Source organism: Limulus polyphemus, unplaced genomic scaffold (assembly GCF_000517525.1).
Source record: "Limulus polyphemus unplaced genomic scaffold, Limulus_polyphemus-2.1.2 Scaffold72, whole genome shotgun sequence".
Classification (NCBI taxonomy): Eukaryota; Metazoa; Arthropoda; class Merostomata; order Xiphosura; family Limulidae; genus Limulus; species Limulus polyphemus.
Genome location: NW_013665682.1, coordinates 116,729 through 131,911, shown reverse-complemented (window position 1 = coordinate 131,911; position 15,183 = coordinate 116,729). Strand labels below are relative to the sequence as shown.

The 15,183-nt window shown below is 32.6% G+C and overlaps 1 protein-coding gene across 3 annotated transcripts in view; it reads right to left on the bottom strand.

The window, feature by feature from the left end:
- Window positions 1–3,183: 3,183 nt before the first annotated feature.
- LOC106466050 (rap guanine nucleotide exchange factor 4-like) overlaps window positions 3,184–15,183 on the bottom strand; it is a 110,457-nt gene continuing 98,457 nt past the window's right edge. For all 3 annotated transcript variants that reach the window (XM_022394540.1, XM_013926295.2, XM_022394550.1), the window contains 4 exons: window positions 14,425–14,719; window positions 13,246–13,300; window positions 10,911–10,965; window positions 3,184–7,226 (listed from right to left, as the gene is read on the bottom strand). In XM_022394540.1, the coding sequence (XP_022250248.1) occupies window positions 7,151–7,226; window positions 10,911–10,965; window positions 13,246–13,300; window positions 14,425–14,719 (481 nt within the window). In that variant the 3' untranslated portion in view covers window positions 3,184–7,150. The remainder of the gene's footprint in view (window positions 7,227–10,910; window positions 10,966–13,245; window positions 13,301–14,424; window positions 14,720–15,183) is intronic.

Genomic DNA, 15,183 nt, shown 5'->3' with positions numbered 1-15,183 from the left:
ATGAATAAAATCATCGTTTATGTATTACGTTATATCAAATAAATATACAGAACATGTGTAAAATGGTTTTATTGAAATTACACTGGAATTCGTAAGCATTTCTTCCCTATAACTACACTGAATGGAATAAGTTCAAATTTAAATAAAAAAAACGAATTCAAATCTTGTTAGCTAGAACTGACTTTTCTTTTAGATGTCTTCTGTTTTGCTCTCCATAAACAAAGATGAGATTCTTGGTCAGTAGTTTCATGGAACACTCATATAACTTAATTTGTATCAAAAATCGTTTACAGCCATCTTTCACAAAAATAAGCTGCACCCGTTTCCGATAAAACCCAGGGTTAGAAGTGGATATAACGTGCCCGGAATGTGAACCCAAGGTTTCAGAGTTCGCGGCTGCTGTCTCAAAAGCGCGCTCTCAATTTGAGGCCGTGGATGTACTGTAAGAGTAACCTTCAAGTCCCATTATTCGGTTAGTGTTGTTGAACAGCTATTAATATTGTTGACTAGCTGCTTTACCCGTAGTGTTTCAATTCAAAATTAGAAACGACTATGCATAATTAGCACTTGTGTAACAAACACTAAAAGTGTGAAGCCAAAGACAAATATGTGTTTCTGTCACATAAAATGCATTAACCAAGTAAACAGTTGTCCGTAAGTTGATTTATCGAAACTTTTGGCTTATTTATTTAATATTTTCTGTTCTAAAATTCAATAAATTACTGTTTCATTGCAATAATAAAATAGCTATTAAAAGAGAGAAATATTGCTAACACGGGCTGCAAGCTGTCCTTGAAGGTTATGTTCCCTTCATTGATGAATAACAGCTTTCATCATTCCGTGCATAAAAGTGTTATTGAATGTTATTTATTCCCCATGCGCAGAGTCCCCCGGTGAGACAGTTCACGGACTTACAAGGCTAAAATCCAGAGTTTGATTCTTCGCAGTGGACACAGTAGACAGCCCAAAGTGGCTTTGCTCTAAAACAACCAACCAACCAACCCCATGCTCCAAAGTGTGAAGAAACTGGCAAATGAAGAGAGCTAATGGGAATAAAATATACTGAGCAGGTAAAAAAACATTCCAGGAATAACTTATAAAAACAGCCATAAAATAAATATTTTATTTCTATTTTTATGTTCTTCATCTTCGATATATTCAATAGACAGTATGATTAAAAACAAAATCCTTTAGTCATATCTACCACACGACTTCGAAATATATGAATCTAATGAAATATAGACTTAAGTATCACAGAACAAAATCAGATAAATTTCTCTGACGTACTTGAAGACTAGTGAAAAAATTAGATTTTTGTCTTTTCAGAAAATATCTTAACAGTAACATTTATGATATTTAAGGAATACAAATAGCTATATAAATTGATAAGTTTTGATTAAACAATTGCAATAACCGGAGCTCTTATGGAAGGACCGTGTTACTTGTTTAGGGGTAAAATGACACATTTCGCTGAATCAAAATCTAATAATTTAACCTACTTCCACGAAATGGAATATAGGTGTCGTTAACGGCTCTAATTACACAAAAAACATAATCGCCTATAACAATGCGAGAATTCCGCTGCACACTATACACTAAAATTTGTGTTTTTGTGCTGCGCTAAGCCTAGAAAAGCTAGAATTCCACTGCACACTATATTGTATTTTGAGCTACTGTAAGCCTAGAAATCCGCTGCACACTATACACTAATGTTTTTTGTACCACGCTAAGCCTAAAAACCTAGAATTCCACTTTGCACTGTATATTACAACGTTGTTGTTTTGTGCTGTGCTAAGCCTAGAAAAGTTAGAATTCTACTGCATACTATACACTACATTGATTTTTTGAGCTACGCTAAGCCTAGAAATCCGTTGCACACTTTACACTAGTGTTTTTGTTGTTGGTTTTCTCGGCTATCTATCAAGTTGCGATATCATAAAGTAAAACCAAATATAAAAGTTTTCAAATATACGTTTCCAATTGGAAATGTATTATCAATTGCACTGTAATTAATAAATTTGATAACTTTTCCTATTTTAGCTGATCATGAGATTTTGCGATTCTACAAGTTATATATTTCAACGTACATTTGTTGTCCAAAAACAGTATTCCACTTCATATTACCTTACATTGGAAAATATAAGTTATTTATGCAAGTTTTAAAAACCACAGTTATAAATGTAATAACTTTGTCACAGCAAGAGGAATATGTAAAAAGTATGAATATCGGTACAAGATAAAAAGTCTTTTAATTCAAAATATTCACCATTAAAGTCTTTAGTGATCCAGAAAATTCATTGTTTTTTATTAAAAGAAAAATAACTTGTGTTATCTAGGTAAACAAAGTTCAAATATTATTCAAACATTTGAATTTATCCAATCAAACTTGAAGTCCTCATATTAACTAGTGGATATTCTATCGAACACCCTACTTTTAATTGGTTCTTACTCATCAGTTTCAGATTACATACCATGACATGAAGGGGTCAATCTGCCTGAAGTTTTGTGGGTTTATATACCGTGACATAGAAGGGGTCAATCTGCCTGAAGTTTTGTGTGTGTGTGTGTGTGCTGTAATGGTATCATTTTCTAGCAATAAACAATACATGTTAGATGTTTAAAAATTAAGTAAAATACATGTTCTTAGATATTTAACTAATTTTTTGTTGTTAGGTACAAGTTAACCATGCTTCTAGTAACCAACGAAAAACGTACAATTGCAAGTGGTAGTCGTTTTACAATTTTGCTTGTTTTACTGTTAATTTGCCTTTAGAAAAAAATATCAAATATGGTTTAAAAAAATCTTCTCTTCCAAATTGAACTCGTAGAAGTAATCATATATAATAATTTAAAATAAACCATAAGAGCAAAATTCTTAAACTAAGAAACGAACACCGTCTGACGTCGGTTATTCTTATTTCCAAAGCGTATTTTCTTTTAATGATAACTATAAAACAAAAGATGGGAAATTTTGCAAAACGTTCGAAATGAAAATCCTATAATACAATTTTTTTTTTCAATATTCGATGAAGAAAACTGTTTCAATAGCATATGTTTTGTAAGGCTGTAAACATCTACTATCAGTAACTTAAGCCTTACATAACCTTATCCAATGCTTTATAGTTGGTGGATAAGGTAAAACTACGTGCTCGGATAGAGGAAAAAAAACAACAGTACACAACGTTTTTAACATACATAGATTTTATCTACAGTCTCGATACATGATATAATTAAACTGCATTTGTATAATGTTCGAGAGACATAATTGTTCTTTCTTGCTAGACTTACACGTAAATCAACATTTAATTATGAAACGGAATGTTTAGTTAAAGGAATTTCTTACTCAAATCAGTAAGATTTGGTTAAGACCACTTAATTAATTTCACGGACCAAATACATCAGTTTACAAAATGTACATTTTGAACACTGCATTGTAATTTCTTTATACAGCTCTCATACAAAACAAGAAAAGTAAATTAATCACATTTTTTTTTACAAACTTCTCCGAGTGGCCGTATTTCAAACAAGCTACGGAGCTGATATAACGAATTAATAAATAATCCATTAGTTTTCACACTTATGATGTACTCTTTATTTATATATATTCACTATTAATATGCTACAAAACTTATCTCAGTCTTCTTTATTTTAAAGACTAGAACCTCTTGTGCAAGGCTTGAATTTATCTATGTGTTTCGTATGTCATAATTGTGCATTTGAACTTTATTAAGAACGATAAAAGTTGATACTTTTCATCCTATATTCTCCGAAGTCCAGGAAATTTGGATGCACGTGCATATTATTCCAAAAATTATAAAAGTGGAGGAGATTTCGTCTCTGTATTAATAAATTAAAACAATCCAAGGCACGTCGCCTTTATGATGGAGAATCCAATAGACACTTTGGTATCTTTAGATCTTAGCTAATGTTTCCAACAGAAATCAATGGGTATAATCAAGAAAACAAACTTCCAAACAATAACAGCGAGCAATCTAAGTTAGGCACAGAAATGAGTATCATAGGAAAAATTCGCTAAACACACATGAAAGATTAACTTAGTCCTCAGCTCGTTTTATTTTTTCTATTTAACTTTCATCACTGCTTTAGTACATTTTTGAAGATGAGCGCAACAAGCTTATCGATCAAACGATAAAGATTAAACGGATTACCATTAGACCATTGTTATTTAATCTAAGTGTTCGATACTTACAGTATGCCGAGAACAATCGGACATTTATGAAAGAGAAACACAACACTTACATTATTGAATATTATTACCTCAAAGCGGAAATTAACGGAAATATCTCTATTATTTTAATGATCCCAAAAGTTTTTGATTCCAGTTCTATTTTAACGTACAAGTTTAGATATCATTTTCACATTGCCCACCAATTTTAACGCTTAACTCAGTTTTGGTTTCCAGACTTTTAACCAACACGATTCGACATGACAAACATTATTTACTCTTAACGTAACACCAACAAACATTACTGTTTTCACCGAGATGCTAAAAACAGTTTGCGTGTTTGATTGTTTGAGCGCAAAGCCACATTGAGCTATCTACTGTACCGACCGCAGACAATTGAACCCCAGAATTTAGCGCTGTAATTTAGTAAACTAATTGCTGGCCTATCGGGGGACTACTAAGACAGAAGGTTAACCAAAGGAAAGCATGAATTGATTTTATTCTTCCAAAACAAAATAGCATCGGTGATCTAAAAGCCAATGGGCCATAAGACGTTATTGGTATTTTACTAATGGTGGATTTATATGACTGCAAGAAGGCAAGCTAATACTAGCTAAAGCTAATGTATAGATAAAGCTACCATGTATAAGGAATTCCGCTTAGTTAGTGACAAAGCGACGTGATATCACAAGGATAACACGTAATGATAACGTATATCACACCTAACATCAACACTTCCCTTAGTAATTCACACTAAGAGCAGTATTATTCAAACATCATAGACTAGATCTTTGACTATTCAGTGTTAATAATAAATTACTAATACCTATTTTGTGGAAAGATCACTCTTTGTAATTTTCATTAGTCTTGGAAAAAAAAATCTAATTTCAGTCCAATCTGAAACTTCTATTCTAGTGTCAGCGCACCCTCATTCTTTACGTTTGGGAAAAAAAAACATCTTTATTATAGAACACGTTTATATTGTGACTTTATCAACTGATAACATTTTATAACGTGATTAGACTCGGAGAAAATGTCTAGAGAAGATTAAGTTTGGTCTCCTTGCCTTCTATTCAACGAATACCGACCAAACTTTCAGTGGGAAAGTCATTCACCTTATGATTTCTTATTGGAACTATCTGATAAACAAGATGAGCTCACAAAAACATATCTTCTAAAAGATTCCAGCAAGAAGTCCGTTCCGCCGCTCGCAATATTCATAATTAGATAATATGTCTATTGCGAAGTATGTTATCCAAAGCTATTTAACACTTCTACCAGGTAAAATACTCTGTGACCAATTACAAGCCCATTATACCATTTGTCATAGGTTAATAAACACGTAAACATCTTAGTATTATCTGTTATACCTTAGTAAACGTTACAGTGTAACATTTGTGAATAAATGTTGCTTTGTAACATCTGCCATAGGTCAGTGAAAGTTACATTGTAATATCTGCCATAGGTCGGTGAAAGTTGCATTGTAATATCTGCCATAGGTCGGTGAAAGTTACGTTGTAATATCTGCCATAGGTCGGTGAAAGTTACGTTGTAATATCTGCCATAGGTCGGTGAAAGTTACATTGTAATATCTGCCATAGGTAAGTGAAAGTTACATTGTAATATCTGCCATAGGTAAGTGAAAGTTACATTGTGATATCTGCCATAGGTCAGTGAAAGTTACATTGTAATATCTGTCAGATAAGTAAAAACTATAGTGTGATATTAGTTATAGATCGATGAAAGTTGCAAAGTATATAATATCTGTCATAGGTTAGTAAAATCATATTAGAGCATCAACCAAACGGTTACACTCTCTTAGATTATTAAGTTACACTGTAATATCTGTCATAGGTTAGTAACTAGTATACAGAACGTGTCTTATAGTTTAGTTAGTGTAATGGTAATGTTGTTATATTTGGTCTAAGTTATTTAAAAGGTGACAATTTATGATTTCTCACATGTTAGTAAAAGTTACATTACAGTATTTGTTATGGCAATTAAAAATTTACGATGTATTACGATATTTTATCAAAATATTCATTTTGGTTTAATTGCAAACACTTTTTAGCTTTACATAACACCCTAAAACTGATTGCAGATATGAAACTAAATAAATAATGAACTGGACGTCTTTACAAAATGTGCTTCATTTTTCTAAACACAGACTGAAGACGACAATAAACATGATTTAGCTATAAAAAACCAGTAAAAAAGTATGACAGGAAAATATATGGTGTTTCAAGAACCGATTCTTTGTAGAAATAATAAGAAACGTGGTACAATTAAATCATTACAACTGATAAACTAGTCAGTTTTAATTAATATTTTCAAACTACTTATTCAGAATTTGTATAAAGTATCATTACTTATAGAAGAAGTCAAATAAAGAAATTACTTTTAACAAAAATCGGAAGAATAGCCACTGAATAACAATTACAAATTTGTGCTTACAACTATTTTGACTTGTACTATTTGACCAACTGTTCAGACGTACGTCGTTGATCAGAAATAAGTTGAATGGATAACTTACTATACATCTGATATGATTGTCTTTTCATGCTTAAAGAAATAAAACCAGCATACAACACGAGCTTCCAGGTGAAATACTGTTCAGCACGTTTTAACGTCTAGTTTGAAACTATCTAAACAAGAACACCACTGTGTCCTATAATACTCAACACCAAAGCTTGCTTAGGGCTAAGTTTCAATTATTTTTTATGATATAACAAAGTATTTTTCATTAAGTTCAACAATAAATACAAACAAAAAAAATGTCTCAAACACAGAAATATCAAGAGAAGAGGTTTCCCAATGTACAAATACCCTTTACTAATTAATTGTGTGTGTTGTTTCTACCATTATGTTCTTTTATCACATTAAAGTCCTCTTCATGTTGTATCTGATCACTTCATTCACGAGCTTTATTTACGTTACATTTCGAGCTTCAGAGGTGTCTTGTCATCAACAAGGCCGTCTGGGTTCTAGGGTATTAGATAGTTGAGTCAGACGACGTTGATTGTCAATAACTTTTATATTTCTAAAAACAAAGAAATACCTGTTTTTATAAAAGGTACTGAACTTAAATTCTTGAAACAAGATAAGACTGGTTTATTTCTAAACGAATCTATTTATGATATAAAGTGCAAATAGAATAAATTCATCAAAGCAAATTTCCTGTGTTCGTTAATTCTATAAAAAAAAAGTTACAAATAGTTATATATTTATGAGTAGATCTGCTTATATATATCAGCTCAAACTTATGATGACAGATGGGGGCATTTAAGTAATCGTTTATGGCCGAATGGAAATTCAAAATATTAGTACGTACTTCCTTGTATTTATTATAAATATCCATTTTAAAAAATCATGCATTCTTCCGAGCAACTGAATGAATCTACAATACGTTTTATCAGTAGAAACTCACTTCTGATAGGTAACAATGGTTAAATCACGAAGGTACTTCATAGAATGTATAGGAAGATCAAACAATGCAAGAAACGTCATTTGAAGATGTACATTACACTGAGCGTCTAGCCCATCTTGATCAACTCCTTCCTGCTGCTCATTTTATTGGGAGTGAATAGGACAGCATTGAATTGTTTGTGCAAATCTTTTCTCTTCCTCCTCTTCGTTAGTCAGTGTTAACCAGAATGTATTGCACAATGAACAACCATTGTGCAATCTTCAACATAAGGACTTTTCAATTAAGCAGTGACTTTATCCAAAGCACTGCATTTTTAATCCTTCTATTTGCAGACTGGAAAGCTCCTCTAGCATTGGGTCTTAATATAGAATGGTTTGTTTCCTCTGTTGATGCTAGTTTTGTCATTTCTTCGGGTAATCTGGCATCTCAGTTCTCAAAGACGTAGGAGTTTTGTCAAAAAACCCTAAGCAACAACTAATACATCGAATTCTCTTGAAGTCATTCCTTAATAGGTTCTGTGCTTACCAAAATCATGCCTTACAGGGTAAATGCATCATTGATTTTACTATCAGTAAGTGAGGACCCCAAAACACAGAGGACGTATCCATCTTTACTCACAACCATCATAGGTTTCATCAAAGGCTTGTGTCTATGGCCACTAAAGCTTCCACTTAATTACTGCTAAATAAGAAATATGTATCACCAAAAACAAGATCAATTGTATCCTGATTATTTCCAAACAGCTTATGTGCAAGTAACCTAGTGGGATTCGAAATTAAAGCATCTCTCGAAATTTGTTGGAGCTAAAGATATTGTAACACAGAGTTATTCTAATGGACGTTTTTTGATACCCATGATTGCTCACGTAACTGAGGTTATGTCACCGACATGGAGCATAATATTTTTGTTATATCGTATCTGTATTTTCAGAGACATATTTGTTCTTAGTTTTGTAATGCGAGACGTGTTCGAAGTATGCAGTTGTGGGAGCTATGTATGCCTGTCAGACACTCGGCATCCTGATAGAAATTCTCTTTGGTAACTCCAGTGAGGTTATAACAATTATCATTAACTAAAGCTGCAAAATTGTTAAAACCAAGGCCTCGACACTCTATAATAACTATATTAGATTTATTTGATTGGACTATATTGTGACAGATGTCATACCATGTTGTATATAATAACTCCAAGACAAGTGTCTCATACAACACCAAGTTCTAGATTGTAATTTAATCACTCTCAGTCCAAAAAACGAACGTTCACATATTTTCTTGACAATTATCATCACACTGTTTCTCTTATTACTATACCAACAAACATTTGTTGTGGAAGATACTTGTTTTTTTTAGATAAAGTGGAAGGACCAGGTTATTCAAGTTCGTTTATTCCTTACTTAAATAGATGGTCCTCCATTCTCAGCTTCTTCCTGTTTATAATTTCTGTTCTTGTAGTCGGTCAATCCATATCTCCATCACATGATGTCTATTGCAGACAATTTCCCTATTACTTATTTTTTTCGCATGTGCACCATGTCTGGATTCTTGTATTCACGCAAAACTACACAATATCACGTTGTACTCAAAATTCAGTTAGATGTGACACATTTGGGTTTCATAGAAGGGGTTTTTGATTTCATGATGCATTTTCTGAACAGTTCCTTCATTATCAGTACAGCTGAGACAATTTAAGCTAGAAATGTGTCTCTCTTGCTTTCCAATGATCCATGGACTCCCTCAAAGCGTTCAAACTTTTCTCCATCACCACAGTTCAAAGCATATTTGTGATATCGACGGGAATGTTAAGGTTCCGAACCTTTTAGGGTCGAGAATTTTATTCCTGCACCATGGACGAGACTCCTGGTCTACAGTTCATTCGAAGTATTTCTGCCAACAAAGATGTGTGCTGATCATAACAGTCCTTAAGTTGTTTTCTCTCAACAGCCAGATATTAAACAGTACAGTATCCTTGTTTCAATCGAAAACCCTTTGTGAATACAAGTCTGCTGAAAAAACAAACTCTTCAATGTGGATACTCCTAGTGTGACATATCTTTCACCACGTCTTACCATTTCAATAGACCTTTTGCATTGTACCTCTGAAGTTTGGGAAGAGAAAGTTCCCCATGGAGAAGAGAGTTGAAAATTTTCACCATCCACATATATAACTCCTCTTCAAATGACACTTTTTACTCCACAGAGTCATTCCAAGTTAGGTGGTCACGTTGTTTTTCCTATACCTAGTGTGGTAGAGCACAGCTTTGGAAGTTATTACAATCACATAACACGATTTTCTGTTGTTGTTTACAACTTACAATATATTTAAGATTATTACTAGTTGTTTAAACCCCTTCAACCCTTTTATGTTGTTTTGTGATACGGTGGTGCATTTTAGACCTTTGATGACCTTCCAAGATAAATTTAATCTAACCATATATTATTAAAAGGAGCGAACCAAGAAACCTACTATCATAGGCGATAAACCGTGATAATATATTTATATGCAAAACACATTTTAATAAACATTATACAAAATAAACTCTAAAAAAAAAAAAAGGAACAGAATTTTTTTATGATATAACTGTTGGAATTAGCAGTACTGAATTTATTTAATCGTAAAACAGAATACAAAACATATACTGCAAGAAAAAATGTGAATAATTTCTTAAAATAAACAATACCTGGATGAGAACATGCTACAATATAGCCAAGGGTTTAACTCGTATTACCATTGTATGCACTGATAAGACCTCTTGAGTATTGATTCTTTACGTTTGACTTTCGTTCTTTTGTTAAATGTATGCTAATGCTACTTATAGAGAAATTCATTCAAAAACTTATAATTGTAAAGCTTATTTCCTTATCTTCGCAATACTCAGTTATATTTTTTAAATGAATGAATATATTGGAGCTAATATCAGATCGTATTTGAATACAATTTGCTCCAGAACTGTAAGGAATGAAGACGCTAAAATACGAGTTAAGTATGTGAAGTAAGATAATACAACGTTTAATAAGTCTTACGGTTAAGAGATTTTTTTTATAACGTTTACGAACGTAAACTATTTATTCTTAAGTTGTTATTAAACTTGTCCTAATATAAACACATTATTTGTTTACTTTAGAATAAAGTTCCGCAAATCCTGCTTTTTCGTCGACATCATTTTTTGTCAAAATATAAATAAGTTTATATAAAAAACGATTTTATTCTCATTTTCAAATTCTCATAACACAAATGCAAAACTTCGATGATAAAATAGCTTTTGTATTTTTTTTACAATATATACATATATGATCTTTACCTAATGTATTCTCTTACTTCCTGCTGGACTTTACTTATTGGTGGAGGCTCAAGAGCTGAAAATAAAATGTAGTGTCCATTATATGCTAATCTATATTAAAAAAAATATGTATATTAATAATAATAATAATTAAAACAAAGTTATTTTTCAGTTAATTAATTTAATTTATCTTCCACATCACTTTTTTGTTGTTGTTTGTAATTAAGCACAAAGCTACACAATGGGCTGTCTGTGCTCTGCCCACCACGGGTATCGAAACCCGGATTCTAGCGTTGTAAGTCCGCAGAATCGTCTAGTATATTTTTTCACTTACTAGAGAGAGGGCGTTCCGGCATGACAATAACTGACTACTGTTTAATGTTATAATTCATTAATTATTTATTTAGGAAAAATTAATTACGATCTTTGCCTCTACTACTAGGTAATATTATATATATATATATATATATACACATACATACATACATACATACATAAAACCATAAAACCAGTAAACAAAAAAAAGTATAGGGATCTAGTCTGAAAGTTACAGTATCTTGTGAAAAAAGATACAACAAAAAGATCAGTAAAAATAATAGCATCCAAGTCGAGTTGAAAAACTTACAGGCAAGCCTGACCTTTCAAACTATTGAAAAAGGGATGTCAAAGGTGATAAAATGTCGAGAGTGAGATGCATGTATAACCCTGCGTGTCACTAATGCAGCGTGAAGTCACTTTAGGGGAGTTCAAGAGGCATGATTCCCTGGAAAATCTTGGGGAAAAAAATGGCACAATTTGGTGCATTATGGTGAATTTTGAACAACAATTGGCATGAAATACCTTGAATATCAAAGAACTTCACGAATAAATCGTTTCTGGCTCCAACATGCCTGATTGCTTTTGATAAACGAGAACATTTCTGTTTTTTTTTTGGCTTTGCATGAGAATTTAATACTTATACGTGAAAGCGTGAGATCATGGTCGACTGCGTGAGACATGGAATGTCTGGAAAGAAAGGCTAATAAGACGCAACTACCGATTTTGATATATATATACCTTTAAGAATAGAAAAAGAAAAACGTATGCGAAGAAATGTGTGCAGCAGAAATGTTTAGAATATGTATAAACTGGAACACTATTATGAATATATACAAGATAAATCTGAAGGTATTTTGTCATTAAAACGAACAATTCTTATCTCCAGAGACGTGTACCCATTTTGGTTTTGCACCTTTATCAAAGCTCTGCTATAGCTGAAAAGAAGACACGTGGCACATGATCATATGATTTTTGTAACAATAATATCAGTTTGAATAATAAAGTAAAAGTGGGCATTCAAAACAAATATAAGTATTGTTAAAAAAAACAACGATAGAAATAGCAATATTACATTAAAACATAATTCAGAATACTACTGTTTAAGGAAGATTTTATACGGATGCCTGTTGAAGTGTTAAAAGTGACGCAAGTAAGTAAAACACGTCATGCACAAAGGACTTCATCGTATAGAAAAAGACCTTAACAAATACAAGATTGCTTCAATGAAGGCCTTATATAAGCTCCGGGTGACAAGAAAAAGGCCTTAACAAATATTAGATTGCTTCAATGAAGGCCTTATACAAGCTCCGGGTGACATGTAAGATAAACTGAATTCAACAAGCTGCTCTTTTTCAGCTATAATTTCGCTAATTTAATTACAACATTCTGTATTTGCTATATACACAGGGTCCGCCATGGTCAGGTGGTTAGAGAGCTCGACTCGCAATCTGACGGTCGCGAGTTCGAATCCTCGTCACACCAAACATGCTCGCCCTTTCAGCCGTGGGGGCGTTATAAGTGACGGTCAATCCCACTATTCGTTGGTAAAAGAGTAGCCCAAGAGTTGGTGATGACTAGCTGTCTTCCCTCTAGTCTTACACTGCTAAATTAGGAACGGCTAGCACAGATAGCCCTCGTGTAGCTTTGCTCGAAGTTCAAAAAGCAAACAAGCTATATATATATATATATATATATACACACACACACACACACACACACACCACATATACAGAGGGTTAACAATGATAATACTGACATTTCTGTGACACGATATATATAAGATTCAGAGCAAACACTGAAAATTCAAGATATAAAACCTTTTATACCAAAATATTTCGTGGGGGCATCACTAAATGGTTAGACGATTAAGTCAATTTTCACGTTAGAATATTCAAAGTATTTTGCAACGAATTTGTAAAACTTAAAGTTATAATATTAAACTATATTTTGAATTCTGATTATATAAGAAACCCGTCTGTGAAAGAAATATTGAACTATCAAGACCAATCTTAGTCTTGGATATTATAACGTGCCTTACCTAAAACTTGACTCCTACAATACCTCAGCGTACGTAATGTCTGTGCAATCATGTGCTACACAAAACAAAACAAATAACAGTTTAGTACAAATATAACAATCACACACACTCATCAATGTAAATACATTAACACAAATGATTGAATTACTAGACGTTTTCAACAACTTAAATATTGCTAAGATTTTTTAATTATTTGTTGTTTTTTTTAAATGCTACGAACCTTTGGAAGTGAAAATGAAAGATGCTACGATTACAGTCACAGTTTACACGTGTGGGAGTAAGAATTAATGATGCTATGATTCACAGTTTACACTTGTGGGAGTGAAAATAAAAGATGCTACTATTACATTCACAGTTTACACGTGTGGGAGTAAGAATTAATGATGCTATGATTCACAGTTTACACTTGTGGGAGTGAAAATGAAAGATGCTACGATTACATTCACAGTTTACACGTGTGGGAGTAAGAATTAATGATGCTATGATTCACAGTTTACACTTGTGAGAGTGAAAACTAAAGATGCTACGATTATAATCACAGTTGTGTGGAAGAGTAATATAAAAGTATCTCATTAAAAAAGAAGAAGAAGAAAAAAAACGTTTATTTTCAGCTAATGAAAACAAAAGTACCACAGTTTCCATCAAAGAGACCGCGTTTACTTTAAAAAAAATTTTTGTCATATCTACCACTAAATGAAATTGCTTTGATTAATATGACAAACGATGACGTTTTTACATAAAAGAAAAGAGAGGCAATTTTGACCAGTGGAAACACATTGTTAGATTAGCCACAAGAGCCTATTCATACTTGTGATAACACACTTTCCTAATTATTATGATCGAACCTGGTATTGTCAGTGGTAACACACATGTATGATTAGTATACAAACGTAGCAGTTCAACTAGCGACATCTTATCATAACACATGTCTCATGAGGAGGATGTGTTCAGTCTGGTAATGGCAAACAATCCCATCCTTATACGCCATCGCTGATCATAAGGCAGTTATTCAACCAAATAAATATTAGGTCATAATTCATAAAAACAAGTTTTGATTATATCCAAGTTAGTATTTTCAAAAATATACGATTGTAAACTTTGATTCTGTTTACTGTGTTTCTTTTATATAGATTATACTAAAAAACAGTTATGGTTTAACGTTGACAAAAGAAAAATCACCATTTTTTCAAAATTGACGAGTCCTTCTAAATAGGTTTTGTTGCCTTCGTGAGAAAATGTCATATCTTTGAGAAGTAAAGGCATAAAAGGAATTATAGGTGGCGCCAACTTCGCAACAATAATCCTGTAGCGTCGATGATTTCGTGAAGGATCAATCAAAGCTTCAAAATCTGCGTACAACTTTCTCAGCTTCCCGGGTAGCCTTTCCCAAGTTTGGGACATTCGACTTACTGCGACGTTACTCAGCCCCATCACGATGGCAAAAAAGGCATTAAGATTCTGGTAATCTCGGCAACTGCAACATGTAAGAACGTGTGCGTATAATGTAACATAAATCTCGGTTTAGTCAATGATACACTAAAATGTGACTCGGAATACAATATCAACGGATTATCCAACAAGTTACTAAACCTTAAGATAACCAATAATTGTAAAATAAGACTTAAAACAAGTCAATAACCAAAACAAAACTACAGCGTATACGAAATTAAAACACAGAAAAATTTGAATCATTACTTATGAACTCGAGAAAGTTGTTCTACAGTCAACTTTTATTTTAAAACGAAGATTTTCCTAAGGTATTTGAACATTTTAACCTATCATATTGTGATAAAATTATTCTTGTAAAAATTAACGAATATTATTACGCAGTAGACTGAAAAACAGACACTATGACCAGCCTAGAACTGTAGTTTAAAACCGCTTCTGATATCATCAGCACAGCCAGAAAGTGGAATAACCTGAAACACTATCATAAAC